Source organism: Labrus mixtus, chromosome 16 (genome assembly GCF_963584025.1).
Source record: "Labrus mixtus chromosome 16, fLabMix1.1, whole genome shotgun sequence".
NCBI lineage: Eukaryota > Metazoa > Chordata > Actinopteri > Labriformes > Labridae > Labrus > Labrus mixtus.
In genome coordinates, this window is record NC_083627.1 from 3730664 (window position 1) to 3747577 (window position 16914).

The 16914-nt window shown below is 41.5% G+C and overlaps 1 protein-coding gene across 3 annotated transcripts; it reads right to left on the bottom strand.

Moving 5' to 3' along the window:
* Window positions 1-4658: 4658 nt before the first annotated feature.
* On the bottom strand, window positions 4659-15933 carry prdm1b (PR domain containing 1b, with ZNF domain). 3 transcript variants are annotated; one of them, XM_061059319.1, is made up of 7 exons: window positions 15708-15933; window positions 15044-15368; window positions 11563-11682; window positions 10005-10245; window positions 7456-8387; window positions 7201-7329; window positions 4659-6678 (listed from the first exon to the last, which is right to left on the bottom strand). In XM_061059319.1, exons 2-7 carry the CDS (start codon window positions 15212-15214, stop codon window positions 6103-6105), a joined length of 2169 nt encoding a protein of 722 aa, XP_060915302.1. In that variant the 5' UTR covers window positions 15215-15368; window positions 15708-15933; the 3' UTR covers window positions 4659-6102. The 3 variants fall into 3 exon arrangements, with proteins under 3 accessions (XP_060915302.1, XP_060915301.1, XP_060915304.1); XM_061059318.1 differs by having other exon boundaries at window positions 15700-15933; XM_061059321.1 differs by lacking the exons at window positions 11563-11682; window positions 15044-15368; window positions 15708-15933 and adding an exon at window positions 10477-10595.
* Between the last annotated feature and the right edge of the window lie 981 nt (window positions 15934-16914).

The window sequence follows — 16914 nt, forward strand, 5'->3', positions numbered from 1 at the left end:
AAAAAGGGCATGGGAAGCCGCATTGACGAAGCAACATCTGACTTTGGTGGCATTACGTTGAGCATATGCTTTTTTCACCGCTTATTTATCCATTCAGTCACTGCACACAACAATTGTTATATATGCCTACCTTATTTGAGCTTCTTTTCCACTTTTTCAATCTAGCACAACATTTTTGTATGTGCATAACTACCAATATATTTTCATATATGTGACCAGATTTGTAGTGCTGCTGTACGGGACTGTGCCAACACAGTTTCCTTGTGTTCTTCCTATCATGCAATCTTTTTCTTCCTCCCCTCTCAATCTTCATCTGCGTACATTGAATCACTTTAGGGGTGTCTATTTCTTAGAAAAGGAGTGTATGTCAGGTTTGACTTCAGGATACACTACAGACTGGGTTGTGACTGACCAGATGAGGTGCACAAATTATATCGTCTTGCAATTATTAAGAGCAGCCTTGCAGCAATATGAGTAAGAGTTGAATTAGATCTGTTTTGCACGTAATCAGGTATCTTCTTTGGAAATTTGAAAGCAAAGGAAATGACTATTTGTGGACACATTGTTGTATCATAAACCAATGATTCCTGTAAAGGACTAACTAATGACGCTGGTGTAGATTTCCCCAAAAGAAACTGTAAATTGTTGCATCCATTCTCCTCTGGAGGACGGATATTTTTATAGACCTTTTGGAGTGGAATACGGGTGCCTACATGACCCGTTCTTCTGATTGGCTCGTTCTGAAAGTCCCTCGAGCTTTTACTGAACTCGGTAAATCTGCCCCAAATTCGTGGAACCCCCTCCAGCAAACTCTAAGGATTGGAGTTCTTCCCTCTCTTCCAGAGTTTAGGAATTTGATTTTGAACAACTTTGTTTCAAATTGTAACTGTTTTAAATGATCTCAGTGGTTTTTGTCACTGATTCTGAGTGTTTGATGTGTTTTTGCTTGTTTTACTGTGCTTGTAATCTCGACGGCGTTGGAAATGAGGGAAACCTCATTGTCTTTTTCGAGAATGAATAAAGGTTTGATATGCATGATGCAATTTTTAAGAAGTGAATCACTTCCCTGGAAATTTCTAAACTTCCCTTTGAAGAAAGGACCAGGTGGTTGGGTATGTTGTGGCATGGTTTATTGCAGCTGTTTAGAACCATGTTTTGCAGTGATCTGATAATGCACACTTAAAAGAGGTTAGTTTGAAAACCTTTGTTTTATTTATTTATTCAAAAGTGAGGCGTGTTCACTCTATACACCATCATGTTTCATGTATTGGTTTGTTTGCCTTTTAACCTGTGTGGCATGAGAAAGGCTCATTCTTATGGGCTATAGAGCTGAGTCTTCTGTGTTGCTGGCAAACAAAACGCAGAGAGAAAATTGAAGGTTCACGTTTCATGAATAACAAAAGGTGCCATGAAATATCTCAAAAGGAGAAAATAAAGATTCCTGAGCCATGTCCTTCAAATGATACTGCCAATGAGTGTTGCTAGTGTTTGAATCAATCCAATCCTGATCATCTCTGAAGATGCATACTAGTCTTATTTTATTTGATTTACATCATCAAACCTAGTATGTTTGACTGCATTATTGTACTATATACCATTGGGCCAATGTACTATCTATGGATAAAAGGTGTTTAGTTGAATTGTTTTGGTCATTTCCAACATTACTTAAACCGCTTTTTATGTGTCACGCTAACCCAATCGAAATAGGTTTAAACATCATGTTCTTACCATCGGTTCTTACATGGAGATACTCGTTACTAGGTAGTCATCACCAGTGACTGTCGGGTGTAACTGTTAGGTAGATAAATGAATCACAAAGCTAACACTAGCTTGGTAATAGTTTACCTCTGAAGAAAACAAGTTAACATTGAAATACCTGTAGTTACTATACAATCGTCACATTTAACCTGAAAATGGCTACATTTTGCTTTTAACAATTTAAACTTAAACAGAATTCTTCAAGTAACATTTCAGTGTATAATCACATTACAGTGGATGGCGGTTGAAGTTGAAGTATCTCGAGGTCTTGTTCACAAGTGAGAGGTACAGGATGGAGCGTAATTGAGAGACGGATTGGCTCGTTGTGCCGGACCGTTGTGGTGAAGAGGGAGCTGAGCCTGAAGGCAAAGCTCTCGATTTAGCCGTCGAGCTTCGTCCCAACTCTCACCTATGGTCATGAGCTATGGGTAGTGATTGAAAAAAAATGAGATTGTGGATACAAGCGGCCGAAATTTGTTTCCTCCAGAGGGTGGCTGGGCTCAGCCTTAGAGATAGGGTGAGCTCAGAATAGAGCCGCTGCTCCTTCGTATCGAAAGGAGCCAGTTGAGGTGGTTTGGGCATCTGATTTTTCACATTTTCCGTCTCTCTTCAGCTATCTTATGAAAGCAAAAAAAGGCCCCAAAGCAATCTTTGAAAAAAGAGAAGGAAAAGTTAGAAATTGCTTCATGACAGCCGATAATTAAGAATTTAAATATAGGGATTTAAAAACAACATAAACTCAAATGGTGTAAATTTTAAGAGATTAAAATGTAAAATATACAGAATTTAAATAAGTGGTGTGCACCTTGTACCAGTTGTTTTAAATGTTCTTTACTTTTGCTTTGAATGCTGGTTCAATTGCTTCGTTTCACAATAAGGCTGAAGTTTAGCTGGCAGCTTTCAGACGAAAAAAGGATTTCCTGTCAGCCGTTTCCATGTGCACATTGAGGGTGTTTGTATTCTGGTCAGTGGTGTGTAGGTGTTTGCTGTGTGGTACTCCCCCTCAGCAGAGATCTCAGGAGGGAAATATTACAGAAAGAGAAGTCATTGTACAGCAAAAAGAAAGTGGTTAAGAGACAGAATGCTCGGGAGAGGGAGTGTGAGAGAATTACTGTAAAAAGCAAGCCATGCTTCCAGTAACTTTGTATATTTGGTTGATTCAAAGTTCAAAGTACGTCTCACTGCCGCGGAGCGACAATGATCAAGTCAGAATCATATTTTGAGGTTTTGTCTTTTGTGTGCTCATAAGTATGACATATCGTTTTAAGTGTAGAGACAAGCAGTGGGACGGATTCACTGTGGTCGTGTTTCCTTTGGTGGTCTCAAGGTGTTCTCATTTACTTTGAACTCAAAGAAACTTTCCCCCCTTAGAGTACATAATGAAACTCAGTATCTGCAATGTTACACACTGCTGTTTCTGTAAGTATTATTTATTCAAACATCTTTACGTTTGAACTCTGCAAAGTTACTTGACTCCCAACAATGCCTCTAAAACAGGAGCATCTTTTGTCACACATTTTGTAATGTATCAATCTGAAATCAGGTAGTACTCCTTTTGAGTTTCATTTGTGACTGATCGAGTTTCATTTCCTGTATTTTCTAGGAAAAGCCTGAAGAGTAAACAATGAGAGGCATACAGCTTATGGAGTTTTATTACCAGAAAGAGAGGGTAGAGAGCCGGATTCCCGTCAGTGCTGTAGGTGTGACGTGTCTGCTCATGGGAAAATAAATTTAGTTTGTGCATTTTTGTATGTGTTTAAATGTCAGAGATTTTCCCATGTAAAATGAAATGCTAAAGGCATTAAGATACAGAGAAGAGACAAAACAAAAGAGTATTCAATCATGATTTTTTTTCTTTTCATTCCCAACAAGAAAACTCAGCAAAGCAGCTGCATTTTGGCTTTATGTTTCGATATGGAAACCCTCCTCACTGTCTCCATGTCGGTGATGGATGATTTTATAAAGTAAGGCTATGCTTATCTAACGACTCTTAAGTAATATATTTTTTAACATGGCCAGAAATAAAGCAGGGCTTCAGATTACATGTAGGGCTGAACGATGTTGGGAAAAACTGACATTGAGGTTTTTTGTTTCTTTCTGCGATATACATTGCCATTTTCCAAACACAAAAATGGAAATTTTACCAGATCAATTTTGCTTTTGGTTTTTTGGGGCCTTAACGTTACTTCTGATTTCAAATCTAACCCCTTCCCTTCTTTCATCACACACTGAGTCCAGACCTCTGCAGCGAGTCTGACGCACACAGAGAAGTAGAGACCACATGTGGAGAGAGAGAGAACAACAAACCGTTATTGTGTTACTTGTATGCCACTAACCATTGTTAACGATGTTCAAAGTTATGTTTAGTTTGCATGAAGGGCACAGTGATAGTGACTCCTAACTAACCGAAAGCTCACCATCTTGAGTTGCCTTTGTCTCCCTCGACTCTTAACTGTGTGTGCTTCACTTGTAGCTGCTAAAAGTAAACAATCAGCGGCACATCCGCTCCGTTAACGATCCTTAAAGGTCAGTAAATAAGGCCACCGCATTAAGGAGACGATACCCGGTAGAAGGAATACTCATTTCAAACCTGCCTTGCGTCATTCCAGGGTTATGTGACGTCAACGACTTCTCCTGTATGTCTACATTTTACATGCAGGAACACACAGACTTTGTGTACGTGGTTTTTGTTTGCATCAAACAACAGAAAAGTTTCAGAATGATTTACGTCACATGATTGGCATTGAATGTCCTGTGATGTGACTATTGCACAATCCCAGTGTTAAAACGATATATTGTTCAACCCTACTTCAGACATCATGGGATTTCAGTTTTTTTTAAAAGGCCTTATTATCACTGTATTGAAAGCATGTAAAAAAACACACACAAAATACTTAATATATGTAGAAACAATATCTTTAATATGCTACATCATGTGAATATAAAAGTATAATCAAAATAGTCTCTCACATATAAATTCTTAACATCTCATAACCTGTTTCAGAAAAATAAACTACAAAGACAAACATAATTTACAAGAGGAAAGAAAAAGCTACAACATGTAAAAAATAAGTACATTACTGGCTCAGTAGTTTCAAGATCAATTCCTGCCTTCTGGTTTTTGGCTCAAACAGAGAGCACACAGATCTAGTTACATTTTTTTTTCATCCAGTGCTATCGACCAAAAAAATATGAACAATGATAGAAAACGTAGTTGCTACTTGTTGTTGTCCGGCGCTGAATATGAGGTTCTGGTGTCTAAACTAGGATTTTGGACGCAGCTCCAGTTCACAAACATTAACAGTAAAGCTTTGTAGGAAAATATGAAAACATATGAATCCTGTAAAAATCTACTTGGTGAAAAACTTAGTTTATCAGCATGTGAGATTTCACATTAAAACAGTAGCATAGTGCAGTAAGAAAGAAAGAAAAAGCCCTCGTATTTCATTGTAATGCTAGGATACAATAAACATGGTATTTATTTTCTTTTTGTGTTGTTTGGTTTTATCCAGCACAGTGCATCTTTGATACTTTACAGTTAAATGAGCTAATGCTTTGTCACAACATCCTTTAAGCCTCTAATGTAAGAATGAGAAATGAATAATCCAAAACCGCGATATTGTACACATTTAAGATCTTCTGTCGTAATTTTGGCAATTTCATAGTAAAAACACAGTTCAAGTTACCTGATTTTTTCCCTTTTTTTTTTTTAACTTAAATAAATAAAATAGTTGCATTAAGTGAGGAGCATAGAGGAGGTTTGTGCTTTGTCATATAGATAAGAACTTCCACTCATTACACACGCCCCAAAAGCTCAAACACACTAAGTACAACAGTGCACACAGTATGACAAGTGAAGACTCATCCACAGGTTTGTGACACATTATTTTTCCTGAGTCCATTTTTTGGTTTTCCCCAATGATTCGCCCTCCTTGGAAATGTCAACACAGAGTGGGGAAAAAAAGAAGAAGCAGAAAGACAAACTATGATACAACTAAATAAATAAAGACGACTCAAATTTCAAAAAAGGTAATAAGTTAAAGCACAAAAAAAGTTCTCTCTACCTGAGTGAACAAAGTAATAATACTTCACAGTTTGACAAAACAATCCTCCCTGTTTTGGTTTTTTTAAATTGACTGGGAGTAAGTACAATCACTGAATACCCTTGCTCAGTCTTTGGAATGCTCTTATTTTGGTGCTGTGCTCATTGGATTGTGGAAGTTCAAGTTTCCCTTGTGTCCTTCAGGGACAATAAAGGAAGTTTTATTTGGCGATGTCTGTTTTTTCTTGGTTGATGATATGCTGTATGTCCTTTTGATTTATTTTCCCTTCTTCAGTTCGCTCTCACTGTCCTTCTGTCTTTACAGTTGGCCGTTTGTGGAGATGAACGACACTGGCCCTCTCCTGGTAGGACGGCGAGGGGCTGTGGTGTAATGAAGGTAGAGCTGATTGGGTCATTTGTATTGTCGGTGCATTAATGGCCGCCGTCAGAGCTTTTAGCAGTATGGTGGCCTCCTTCTGGTCCTCCTTCCCCTCCCCTTCCAAGGTACGGGCCAACCAGCGCTCCACACTTTCCTCCACCTGCAGAGCCGAAGCCGTCTCCGTCAGCGTGTCGGCCTCTTGGCTGGCGTCGAACCTCTCCACCATCTCTTTCATGTGCATGTTTATGGGTGCGTTTGAGTTGGCCAGGCAGCAGCTGCACTGGTGTATGCGCAGGGAGAAGCGGTGGAAGAAGGTCTGGGCGCAGAGCTGGCAGCGGTAGGGGCGATCGCGGCTGCTGTGGAGGCGGCGGTGCAGTTTGAGGTGGATGTACTGGGTGAACTTGGTGTTGCACAGCTTGCACTGATACGGTTTCTCCCCGGAGTGGAGGCGAAGGTGTGTTTTCAGGTTGCTGGTGCTACTGAAGCGTTTGTGACACACCTGAAAAGAATGAAATGAAAGGTTACCACTTTGTTCTTGACAATCAAATGACTGTTAAATAACACCTCCAAAAACAGGAGGGAATATTAGGAAATTCCGGAAAAACTTGGCAGTGCAGTATCTTGATGTCATCTTGATGAATTTAGCAGTATGGTATGAGGGTTGACCAAGTAATTCCAGTTTTCTTAAGTACTTTAATTAATCATCGAGGACTACCATTCTGTCATTGTAAGACCAGTTTTCTTTGTACTTACAACACTCACGCCCACAAAGTCACATTAGCAAACAAAAGCCTAAAGATGCGATTAGATGACTAGGTGGGTAGTGGCTCAATGAAAATAAAAACAGAATCTGCTTTACCAGAACGGTTTGTGACTCAGAAAGAAGGTAGTGTATTTTGGATACAGTGTTTACTTTCCTTTGTTATGTTACATCAATGCCATCAAGAGACCAGTTAAGAGCTTTTATGAAGCTTGTAAAGGGAGAAGAAAATTAACCATTAGGTTAGGATTTTGAACATACCTGACACTCATGAGGTTTCTCCCCTGTGTGGACCAGGTGATGTTTCTGGAGGTGGGCCAGCTGAGTGAAGCTCTTTTTGCATAGGTTACACTGGAACGGTCTCTCACCACTGTGCACTCGGAGATGGACCTAGAATTACAGAGATCATACAAGAAAATGGATGAGTTTGGGTGTGAATTGGTAAGATCTGAAGATTGCATGCTGACGACATTCAATTGAATCATAGTTACAAAAAGACTGGAGATGAAGCTGTACCTTGAGGTTTGAGAGTTGTCCGAAAGTCTTGGAGCAGATATTACATTCATACTTGATCTTTCCGTTCTGCTTCTTCAGTGGGTAGGGCAGGGATTTGTGCCCGGGGCCGTTGCGCGGTGCTGTGTTGGTTTTGGTCATCGTAGCCAGGCTTAGATTCATGGCCTCCTCGCAACCAGAGGGAGAGTGCTCAGGCGACTGATGCTGACCACTGGCCTTGGGGACGGGAGAGAGCTCTGGGGTGAGTGGAGCGCCTCGTGGCGGTGACACATTTGGTGTGAGTTCTTTCAGACCCCCTTGTGAAGAAGGAGGGTAAGGTAGGGACACTGGGAGAAGATTGGGTTGTCCGATGGGTGGATATGGGACACCATCTGTACCCAGATAGCTGCCGTATCGGAGGGATGCCCTTGAGGGCAGCATTCCGGGAAAGGGAGGAGAGTAGGAGGGGAGAAGGAGGCGAGGATAGTGTGAGCTAAAAGGAGGAAGAAGCTGGAAGGGAGGCTGGAGGGATCTGGACTGGGGGTACAGAGGGTAAGATGAAACAAGGCCCTCCCTGTGCCCGTAGAGGCCATGCAGGTGAAGAGGAAGACTTCTGTGGGAAGACTGGATTGAAGGATGGTGATCAGGTAAGTATTGGTGATTGAGACCCAAGCTGGGCTCTCTGTGATGAGGCTGAGGGGAAGGAATGATTCCCTGGTCTTCTGGTTCTCTGTCGCTCGGCTCCTCCTTCTCAACCTTTTTACTGAAGTCCATGATTTGGTCATCGGGCGTATCGGGCGGTGTGTCTCGCTCTAACATCTCCACGTCGATCTTCTCCTCTCCATCCTCGTCCCTCTCCTCTTTCACTTCTTTTGTTCTTTCTTTAAGCCATGTCTGCTGAGGTAGGTGCTGTTTGGTGTACTCTGCTTCATGTTCTTCCTCAGAACTTGTGTATTCTGCGAGACAAGAAATGAAAAAAAACGATCAGTCCCGCCCCGGATCTCGATGCATAAATAACTTGAATCAAATAAAAGAACAATGTTGAACCCATGTCTAAAATGTCAATCTTATGTTTAGATGAGTAAGAATCCCTGAAACATGCAACCATACATCTCCCCAACAGAAGCTGCTCCCTCTGATTGTAAATGATAGTAGTTTCAGTTTTGACTTTACTCGTGAAATCACACGGTGAAAGTTTCTGTTTGCCAGTAGCAGTAGTGATTTTAGTGTGAGAGAATAGGTCGGCGGTTGAGTGTGTGGGAGTCCCTGTGTCATGTCGTGTGTGAGAAGCTGTACACCAAATTCTGAGTTTCATTTGCGAAACCTTTTCTTGGTATAGCTGTCATACCATACCGACCACAAGATATATGACACATCTCTTCCCTTTTTTTCCCCCTTCTCTATCTTCTTTTGAGAAAGTCTTACTTGTGAGGCTTTGTCATCATTACTGGATGTCCATCGCCGTTTCATGGCTTTCTACTGAGTTTATCATGATCGCATTGGAGGTCTCTGCATAATCTGACCTACTTCTACTAAACTTTCCCAAACCATACCGTACCTACAGACATACTGCAGGGTTTTCCATGAAAAGGGTTTTATCACCTGAATTGTGCACATCATTTCTATGCTTTCATTATGTTACAATGAATAAACATAAAGCCAAAGGTAATTCACAAAGGACCTCTGCATTAGTGCGCTTCCTACCCAACTGCAACAATAACAACCCTGAACTTCTTGTTTTCAACGAGATTTAGAAAATCAAACCAACAACAAAAACATAAGCAACTGTGCCAGACCAGGGCTTAAAGGTGAAAGCTTTTAAGAGCTTTTAAGCTGATAAAACAATGAATTAGTCACCAAGGTGAATGGCAACGCATCTGGTGTATCCAGTTGGCATGAGTCACCAGACTTAGTGGCAGCAGAGAGTGTTTCAGGGTGATGAGGGTATGACTTGCTGTTCTGCTAATAGCTGACAACAAATGACTCACAAAGGTACTTTGGACCTGCCATTATTCTCCCTTGTCTTCTGTCCTTAAATACCTACGTCATCTACCCACAACCCCTTGGAATACTGAGATTTGTTTTGTCTATGTGTGTGAGTGAATTCTCCATGGTCTCACATAAATATTTGGACATGTTCCGTAAACAATAGGATGAAATAGCATCAGGGCCAACTCTATTGTTGATGAAAGATAACATCAGGTCAACAGGAAGCGCATAACTTTGCTTCTTTATTCCCTTTGAAGTGAAAGAATTTGACTCTTGACGTCCATCCTTCTGCTGATGCATACATCGTGTGACATGTTCAGTCATCATGTTATCACCTCCAGATATTTATTTTTAGTTTCTGTGCTGCCTCGCCAGCAAACAACTGATAATCAGCTGATAATCTGTTTTTTCCCTGAGATCAGAAGAAGAGAGGCTTTGATAGTTTGTGAAGGGATTAAAAAAAAAAAATGAGTCAAGGGAAAAAACTTCATGAAATATATTGGTCTACTTTTAACCCTTATGTGGAAAGGACTAACTAATCCTGATACAAAACTAGAAAAAAAATGTGTTCCTGTTGCACTCACTTTGTTTGATGTCCACTTGTTGACTGCAGAGCCTCTGCGCAAACTCCTGGCTGTACCACACCAGCAGCTCCTGATTGGGCTCCACGGGTCGGATGGTGTAAAAGTAGATGTCCCTGCCGTTTTGACACGCCACCAGGTTCTGCTCGGCGGCAGAGCGCGCCGGGTTGACGTAGCGCATCCAGTTGCTTCTGTGCACATCGTAGCCGTCGACGAAGTTTTGGAGTTGCCCGCCGCTGTATATCTGCAGAAGAAGAAAATTCAAAATAAGAAAATTTGTATTTTTCTTAAATTATTTAATATTTAGTTTATGAAATTTAAAATAATTAAAGCCTTATATTATCAGAGCAGCTGTAAGCCATTAAAAAGCACATGTTGATCAAATTCATAAAAGTATTAGAAACATCAGACTGATCAAAATCTTAAAACATTTTTTAAACAAATCACAGTAATTATAAAATGTCAAAATAATCACCTCTGCCATGTACAGTTAAATATCCTGAATTCTCTAAAGTAATGAGTTGAGATGTTTTTGTCTGCTCTGCTCTGTGTGTCCTGAGGGTTTCTCTGTTGTGTGTGTTTATGCCCGTGCCGTCACTTTATTTAAAGCTTGGAGGCGTGGCTCACAGTCACTGCCCCGCTCACTCTCCCTTTTCCTTCCTCTACATATTTTCTCTTTCCTTCTCGCTCAGTGCCGTTTCTCTCGTGCAGTTAACTTCTTCGAATACATTCAATTACAATTCAATTCGGATTCAATTACATGTCTTTTACACACACAAAAAACATGTATTTGTTGTCTTTTGAGAGGAAAGGGAAGTGGAACTGACGGCTGCTTGACAGGTTCTGGCCGACTGCCAAAGAACACAAGGCATGCAGCTGGCAGCACGTCCTTTTCTCCTCCCACACCTCTGATAGCATAATTAGTCCAGCATAACGTCAGACTTTCACTCTTGCAGCTTGGCAGGAACAGCCCCTTGCACAGGTTTACAGGAAACAGAGCCGGAAGGAAAATACGTGGGGTGACAACAAAAACTCCTTTTTTTTGGAATTGACTCAGCAGAATAGAGAATTTCCTGAGTGACACAAGTCTTCTTGACCAGACAATAAAAAGATAAATTAGGGACAGAAGTCTTGAATGGGGCGGAAAGACAAGGATTGTCCCTTTTCTTTGTGTATGTGACACATGTTGCATACATGACCTGAGTGCCGGTAAGGCTCTGATGACTGTGCGAGCGTGAATCCATTGTTACGTGCCAACAGGCTCGACAACTTCCTCTGAAAGTTTGACCAAAAACCCTGAACGCCACTGCAGTCTGTGTGAAAGCCTTTTTGTTTCCTTATTTAAGTACGGACATAGGACATGTGAAACTTCTGTATCCGAGCAACCAATTTATTTTTTTTGTATTAAAAGGAGCCAAGGAGATGAAAACAGGTCCAAGGACACTTCTTAACTATTTTCATTGTTATATTTTAACCATTCTCATGTGTTTTTCCAGCACCACATGAAGTTTGTATGCATATATTGTACATGTGTGGAGATGCATGTGATTGTTTTTCTTACCCTCCAGAAGTATTTCCTGTTGGCCTGTTTGGGAACGTTGTCTTTGGTGTAGATGTCTCCTTGCAGGGGGCCAAAGCGAGTCCCCTGAGGAATGTATTCTTTGCTAAAAACACCCGTCACCTGGAACACAGACCGAACACTTCATTAGATTTACTCACTTTCTCAAGTTTTCCCCCTTTCATTTTTGAAAATAAAGTCAAAGGAACCATGATAAAGATGATCTTAAAGACTCATTAAGGAACTATTGGCCCTCTTGTTTTAAATAGATACATCCATTGCCTGTGCGTGTGTGTTATTAAAGTCCAAGTTGTTGTGTTGTCATGGTGACCCAGACAATCCTGAGCCACGTTAAAACCCACAAGGTGACACACTTTTCACACTAATGAGTTAAACGAGTAAAGAGCATTACACTTTCTCTGACCTACTCCACTGAGCTCTGACCTGCTGCCCTCGCAAAACACCGGAGGTAGAAGAAGCAGTGTCACCTGTTATAGCATGGGATTTTGATTCTAAAAGCACAGAGTCAGAACAGTGGAAAGTAATTTAGGATGTAGCTGATTGTGCGTGCTCTTTAGATTGATTTAAAGCCTTGGAGACACAGCCAGTCGACGTGGAAATCAGTTCAACCTTTGCCCCATGATTTTGTTTTTTAAGGCTTGTCCATACATATGCCTTGAGTTCTAAACATTTACATTTTGGAATTTCTTAAAACCATGAGAAGTTGCCTGAGGAGATACTGTTTGTGCAAGAACAAAGCTAGTCCTGTTCCGCAGGTGAATGAGTCATTTCTGGCCTTTTTTTTAAAAAAACTAAGTGGGTAACTACAATGAGGATTATTTAGTTAGAACCAACAGGACATGTCGGTGTCCTTTTCTTTTTATTGAGCTTCAGGGTTTACACTTTTCATAGAAAGTGTTGAGGCTTGGGGTCAACCCTGCTCAACTCACACCCAAACACACGCCATCAGGGCGTTAGCATCTGTGGCATACACACAAGCCGCAGTGTCTTGAGGAGCTTTTGTGTTCAATCCTTAAATACCCCCCCCCCCCTCCCCACCCAACCACCCCCATTTTTTAAACACTGTTTTATTCCTGCCATGGAGGAATTATCATTCAAGATTACCCTAAAAGGGATTTTCATGTCCCCTTATGTTAAGTACAAACTAAGACGAACAAACATCGGACACTTTGCGATTATCAAGTACAATTTGAAATGCGGAGTAGATTTTGTGAATGCTGCTGAAGTACTTAATTAAGAAGAACAGGTCACGGAGGGCAGCAGGAGTGTGTGTGTGTGTGTGTTTGTGTGTGTGTGTGTGTGTGTGTGTGTGTGTGTGTGTGTGTGTGAGTGTGTGTCGAGGCAACTGAGGTGATTCCCGGATGCGATGAACCAGTGTGACAGCGACATTGTGCTTTTCTGCTGTTGCGTGACTAACGAATCGCTGTGGCCGCTTCTCTGCTTCTTAACCGCTCAGTTTAGCCAGGTTGGGAAGAGGAGGGGGGGGGGGGTGTTAGAGAACGAAAGAAAAGACGATGGGCGTTCTTAAGTGAACCCACGCTATCACACTCCTGAACGCCCTCCTTTTTTTTTTTTTCTCTCCTTGCCCCCCCCCCCCCCCCCCCCCCCACAATCCTTCGTCTTTTCTTAACCCTCTCGGACGAGCACACGTGCGCCTGCCAGGTCGAGGCCTGATGCCTGGCCGGCTGCCTGGCCCCAACGAAAGTTAATCATCTGGTTTTAACCTAAATCCCTCCCCCACCACCAGCACCCCCACCTCCTCCTCCTCCTCCAGATCCTCAGCTTCTCCTATCCCCTGCGTTGCCTCTTATCACAGCTTTGTGGCACCCGTTACACAATCCCATCTGCCACGTACCCCCCTTTTCCTAGCCTTAGAATTACCTGGAAGCTTTGAATGAAAACGTAAGGAAAAGAGCGTTCAGAAAAGGTGTCCAATTGGCCTAACAAATCCTCCTTGAAACCAAAAGTGCGACCAATCAAGTATGACCAATGCATTGCTTGTAGCTCTCTGTTTCCATTCACCCCACTCTACATTTGACTCATCCTGTTGATGAAACAAGTGGCCTACACACTCACCTGTGTAAAAAAAAAAAAAGAATCCCTGCCCTCTGGAATTTCTGATTACTGGGTAAGCAGCGCCTTAAGGTGACATGTGTGTACACACCATCCCATAACACCCATACAAGGAGTGTCTGTCATTATGAAGTCAAAGGAGGAAAATTGGAGTAGATTTACTGGCAAGCATGTGAGTGTGTGTGTGTTTGTTTTCATGTCTCATTTCTTATCTGATGTGTTTTTGACTCTGATTACATGTAAAAACACGTCAGCACTCGCATGTCTTCCACAAAGTGTTACATGCAAATACAGGATAAAATTATATTTTTTAGAATTATGATCTGTCACCAAGCGCTTGTTTACACGTGAGCACAAGTGTATCATGTCATGTTGCATCAAATGTGAGCATGTTAAGTATGCGGTAAGATGACTTAGCCGGCCAAAAAAAAAGATGCCTGGGGGATTCGAAAATAACCCCCAAAGAGATTTTTATCACCTCGATTTGCAAGCTTTTTTTTTTTCTTCATGGCGCCAGAGTAAAGGAGGAAGACATGAGAGTATAGAGAGAGCGAGAGAAGAGGAACAACTGCTGAAAGTGTCCTGAGAGAAAGAGGAAGGGGGGGCAGCGCAAGTCGACCACAAGCAGCAGAATGTTCAAGTGCGACTTCAAAAGAAGTTTGACATCTTTGCTCTTCTCCTCCTTTCAAGATGATCTTTTTCTAACTGTAGTAGGAAGTCCTTTTTAAGGTAGACATGATTGTCAGGCTTTCCATTTGGTGGCATGCCCAGGCATATACCTGATGTTACGTCCAAACAGTCAGCTGACTGAAATAACTCAGAAATATTGCAACGCTCTTCCTGACTCACATAAGTGTGAGAGGCATGAAAGGACATGAAACTCTTTATGAGATTAGATCACCTGCAGGAAAGTGAGAAGGTCACTGACATTTATATAGTGTAAGAGTATCAGCTTGTATTATTGTTTGTGTAAGACAAGAGTTGCGCAATGGCTACATTACAATGACATAATGAGAAGAAAAAAAAGACCTAAAAGGCCCCTGACCTCAAGCTGTCAATGGACTCCACATTGACACACACTGTGCACTCTAGTGTATATGTGAAGAACTCATTAGTCAGCAGATCTTTTGTTCCAAGAGCCCAAATGCAGATGGCCAAACATAATGTTACGTAACACAATTCACATGTTGAAGATTAAACACTTGCTTTAATCGGACACAACTGGAGACTCAAACAAACCTGAAGTAAGCTTAAAGTTACAATTTACTGGATTCCAATATAAACTGTTTGTAGCATCAGATGGCTGCTTGGTTGCCGCTTAATGGTGTATATTGTTTGTAGCTATATCTCTCAATGCAAGAACTGTCTGAGGTAACCCGATTGCTCTTACCTCGTTGTCTGTGCTGTACTCGAAGGTGAGGTTGCGCGGGATGGAGGTCATGGCTTTGGGCAGGTTGAAGCTTGGGTCCGACACCTGGTCCGGCACAATGTAGGTGCAGTTCAAGGCAAAGTCCAACTCCCTCCATCCGCTCATGGCTCCAGGTGTGCTATCCAGCTTCATCTTGACAATATGGATAAATATACTTGAAGGTAGGCGGTGGATTCAAGCTTTTTTTTGGACCTTAGGTTTGGTTCGGGTTGCTTTTTTGGTATAGAAGTACTTTGGTTTGGTTGAGTAGGTCCGTTATCTTTTAACGCTGGTTAAAGCTCAAGATCTGGAAAAAAAGAAAGTGGAACATTTTTTCAGTAACACAGAAGGAAATGGTTTCATATTAACTTTGGTGTACATGCATGTTTGCTAAACATTACTAGAGTTGGCTGCTTAATTCAATAATCTCTGTTTATTATTCATTCATTATTCAGGCAGCTGCTTCCATTCATGAAAACACCGAAGTTCATTGACACTCTTCCTGGCAGTCATCCCAGAACTGGCCTTCAGACTGCGCAGCCATTCTTAATACGGCCAATGGATCAGCTCCTTCTGTATCATTTATCCACCTCTATAACATCATAATCGTAATTGAAAGAAATGTAAAAACGACTTACTTTCTCACATTCATTCAGCTGTAGGATCCTCATGTCTTTGGCTATGTCATCCCTCGATTCAGCTTTCTCCTCTTTACACTCTCTCTTCTTTCCCCAGTGTGTGTTTTTATTATTATTTTGTTTTCTTCCGGAGGTTCCTTTCAGTTAAGATCCTTTGGGTATCCGCTCTTGCTTGCTGTGGCTACTCTTGTCACCAACCACCAGAAACTCATGAGCTCCCGGATTGCGCCAAGCTTTTTTAGCTCAACGCTCCAGCCAATCAGAGGGCCGCTGCGGTCACGTGATCGAAGCCATCTGACACACAACTGCTGGTTTTTTTGGACAACAACATCAGTGACGTTGTGCACTTGGGGACAGCAGCAAGTGGCTGTTGTGATGAATGCTTACGTATGTACACACACACACACACACACACACACACACACACACACACACACACACACACACACGTCCATGCGCACACAAAGAAGACATGTTAATGAATGAATAAAAGAAGAGCAGATGGCTGGCCTGTTGCCACTGAAAAACACACTCATAGACTTTTGCTTGGTTTGGCACTTAATGAGCAATCTGCTGCCACTGTATCTCCTTGACCTACATCTTACTGAAGAACATCTTTAACTAAAGACCCCTGCCACACAAACACACCCTCTTTCTTTCTTTCTTTCTTTCTTTCTTTCTTTTTCTTTTATAAATCCTGTATTTTACAAATATGTATTTTTTTTAACTATTTTTTTATGTAGAATTCAAATCAAGTTTAAAAACGTACATATACAGTTCTATAAATAGTGAGTGTCTTGCAGTCTTACACACACATATAGATGCCGATTAGTGCCGATTCACAGGTACAGATGTAGGCCAGGTCATCCCAGCACGCAGGGAAGAGACTTAGACACCTGTCTGCTTAGCGTCCCCTTTACTTTCAGACACACCATGTAGTTATATAGAGCTCTGGGTCACCTCACCTGGAATAAAGCTCAGGGCAAATATAGCACCGGAGAGGAGAGAGCAGTTAAAACAACATATGGAGGGTAAAAAGAGAGTGTGTGTACGTCTATACTTGGGAACCAGCGTGTGAAAAAACAGAAAAAAAAGGATGTGATATCTGTGTTTATCAGAAATGTTGACATTTTCAAAGCTGAAAGGGAAATGCCTGATTTGACACTTTAATTCCTTGTTCCTAAAATGATTCACTTCTGTTTGTTTGTTTAGTTT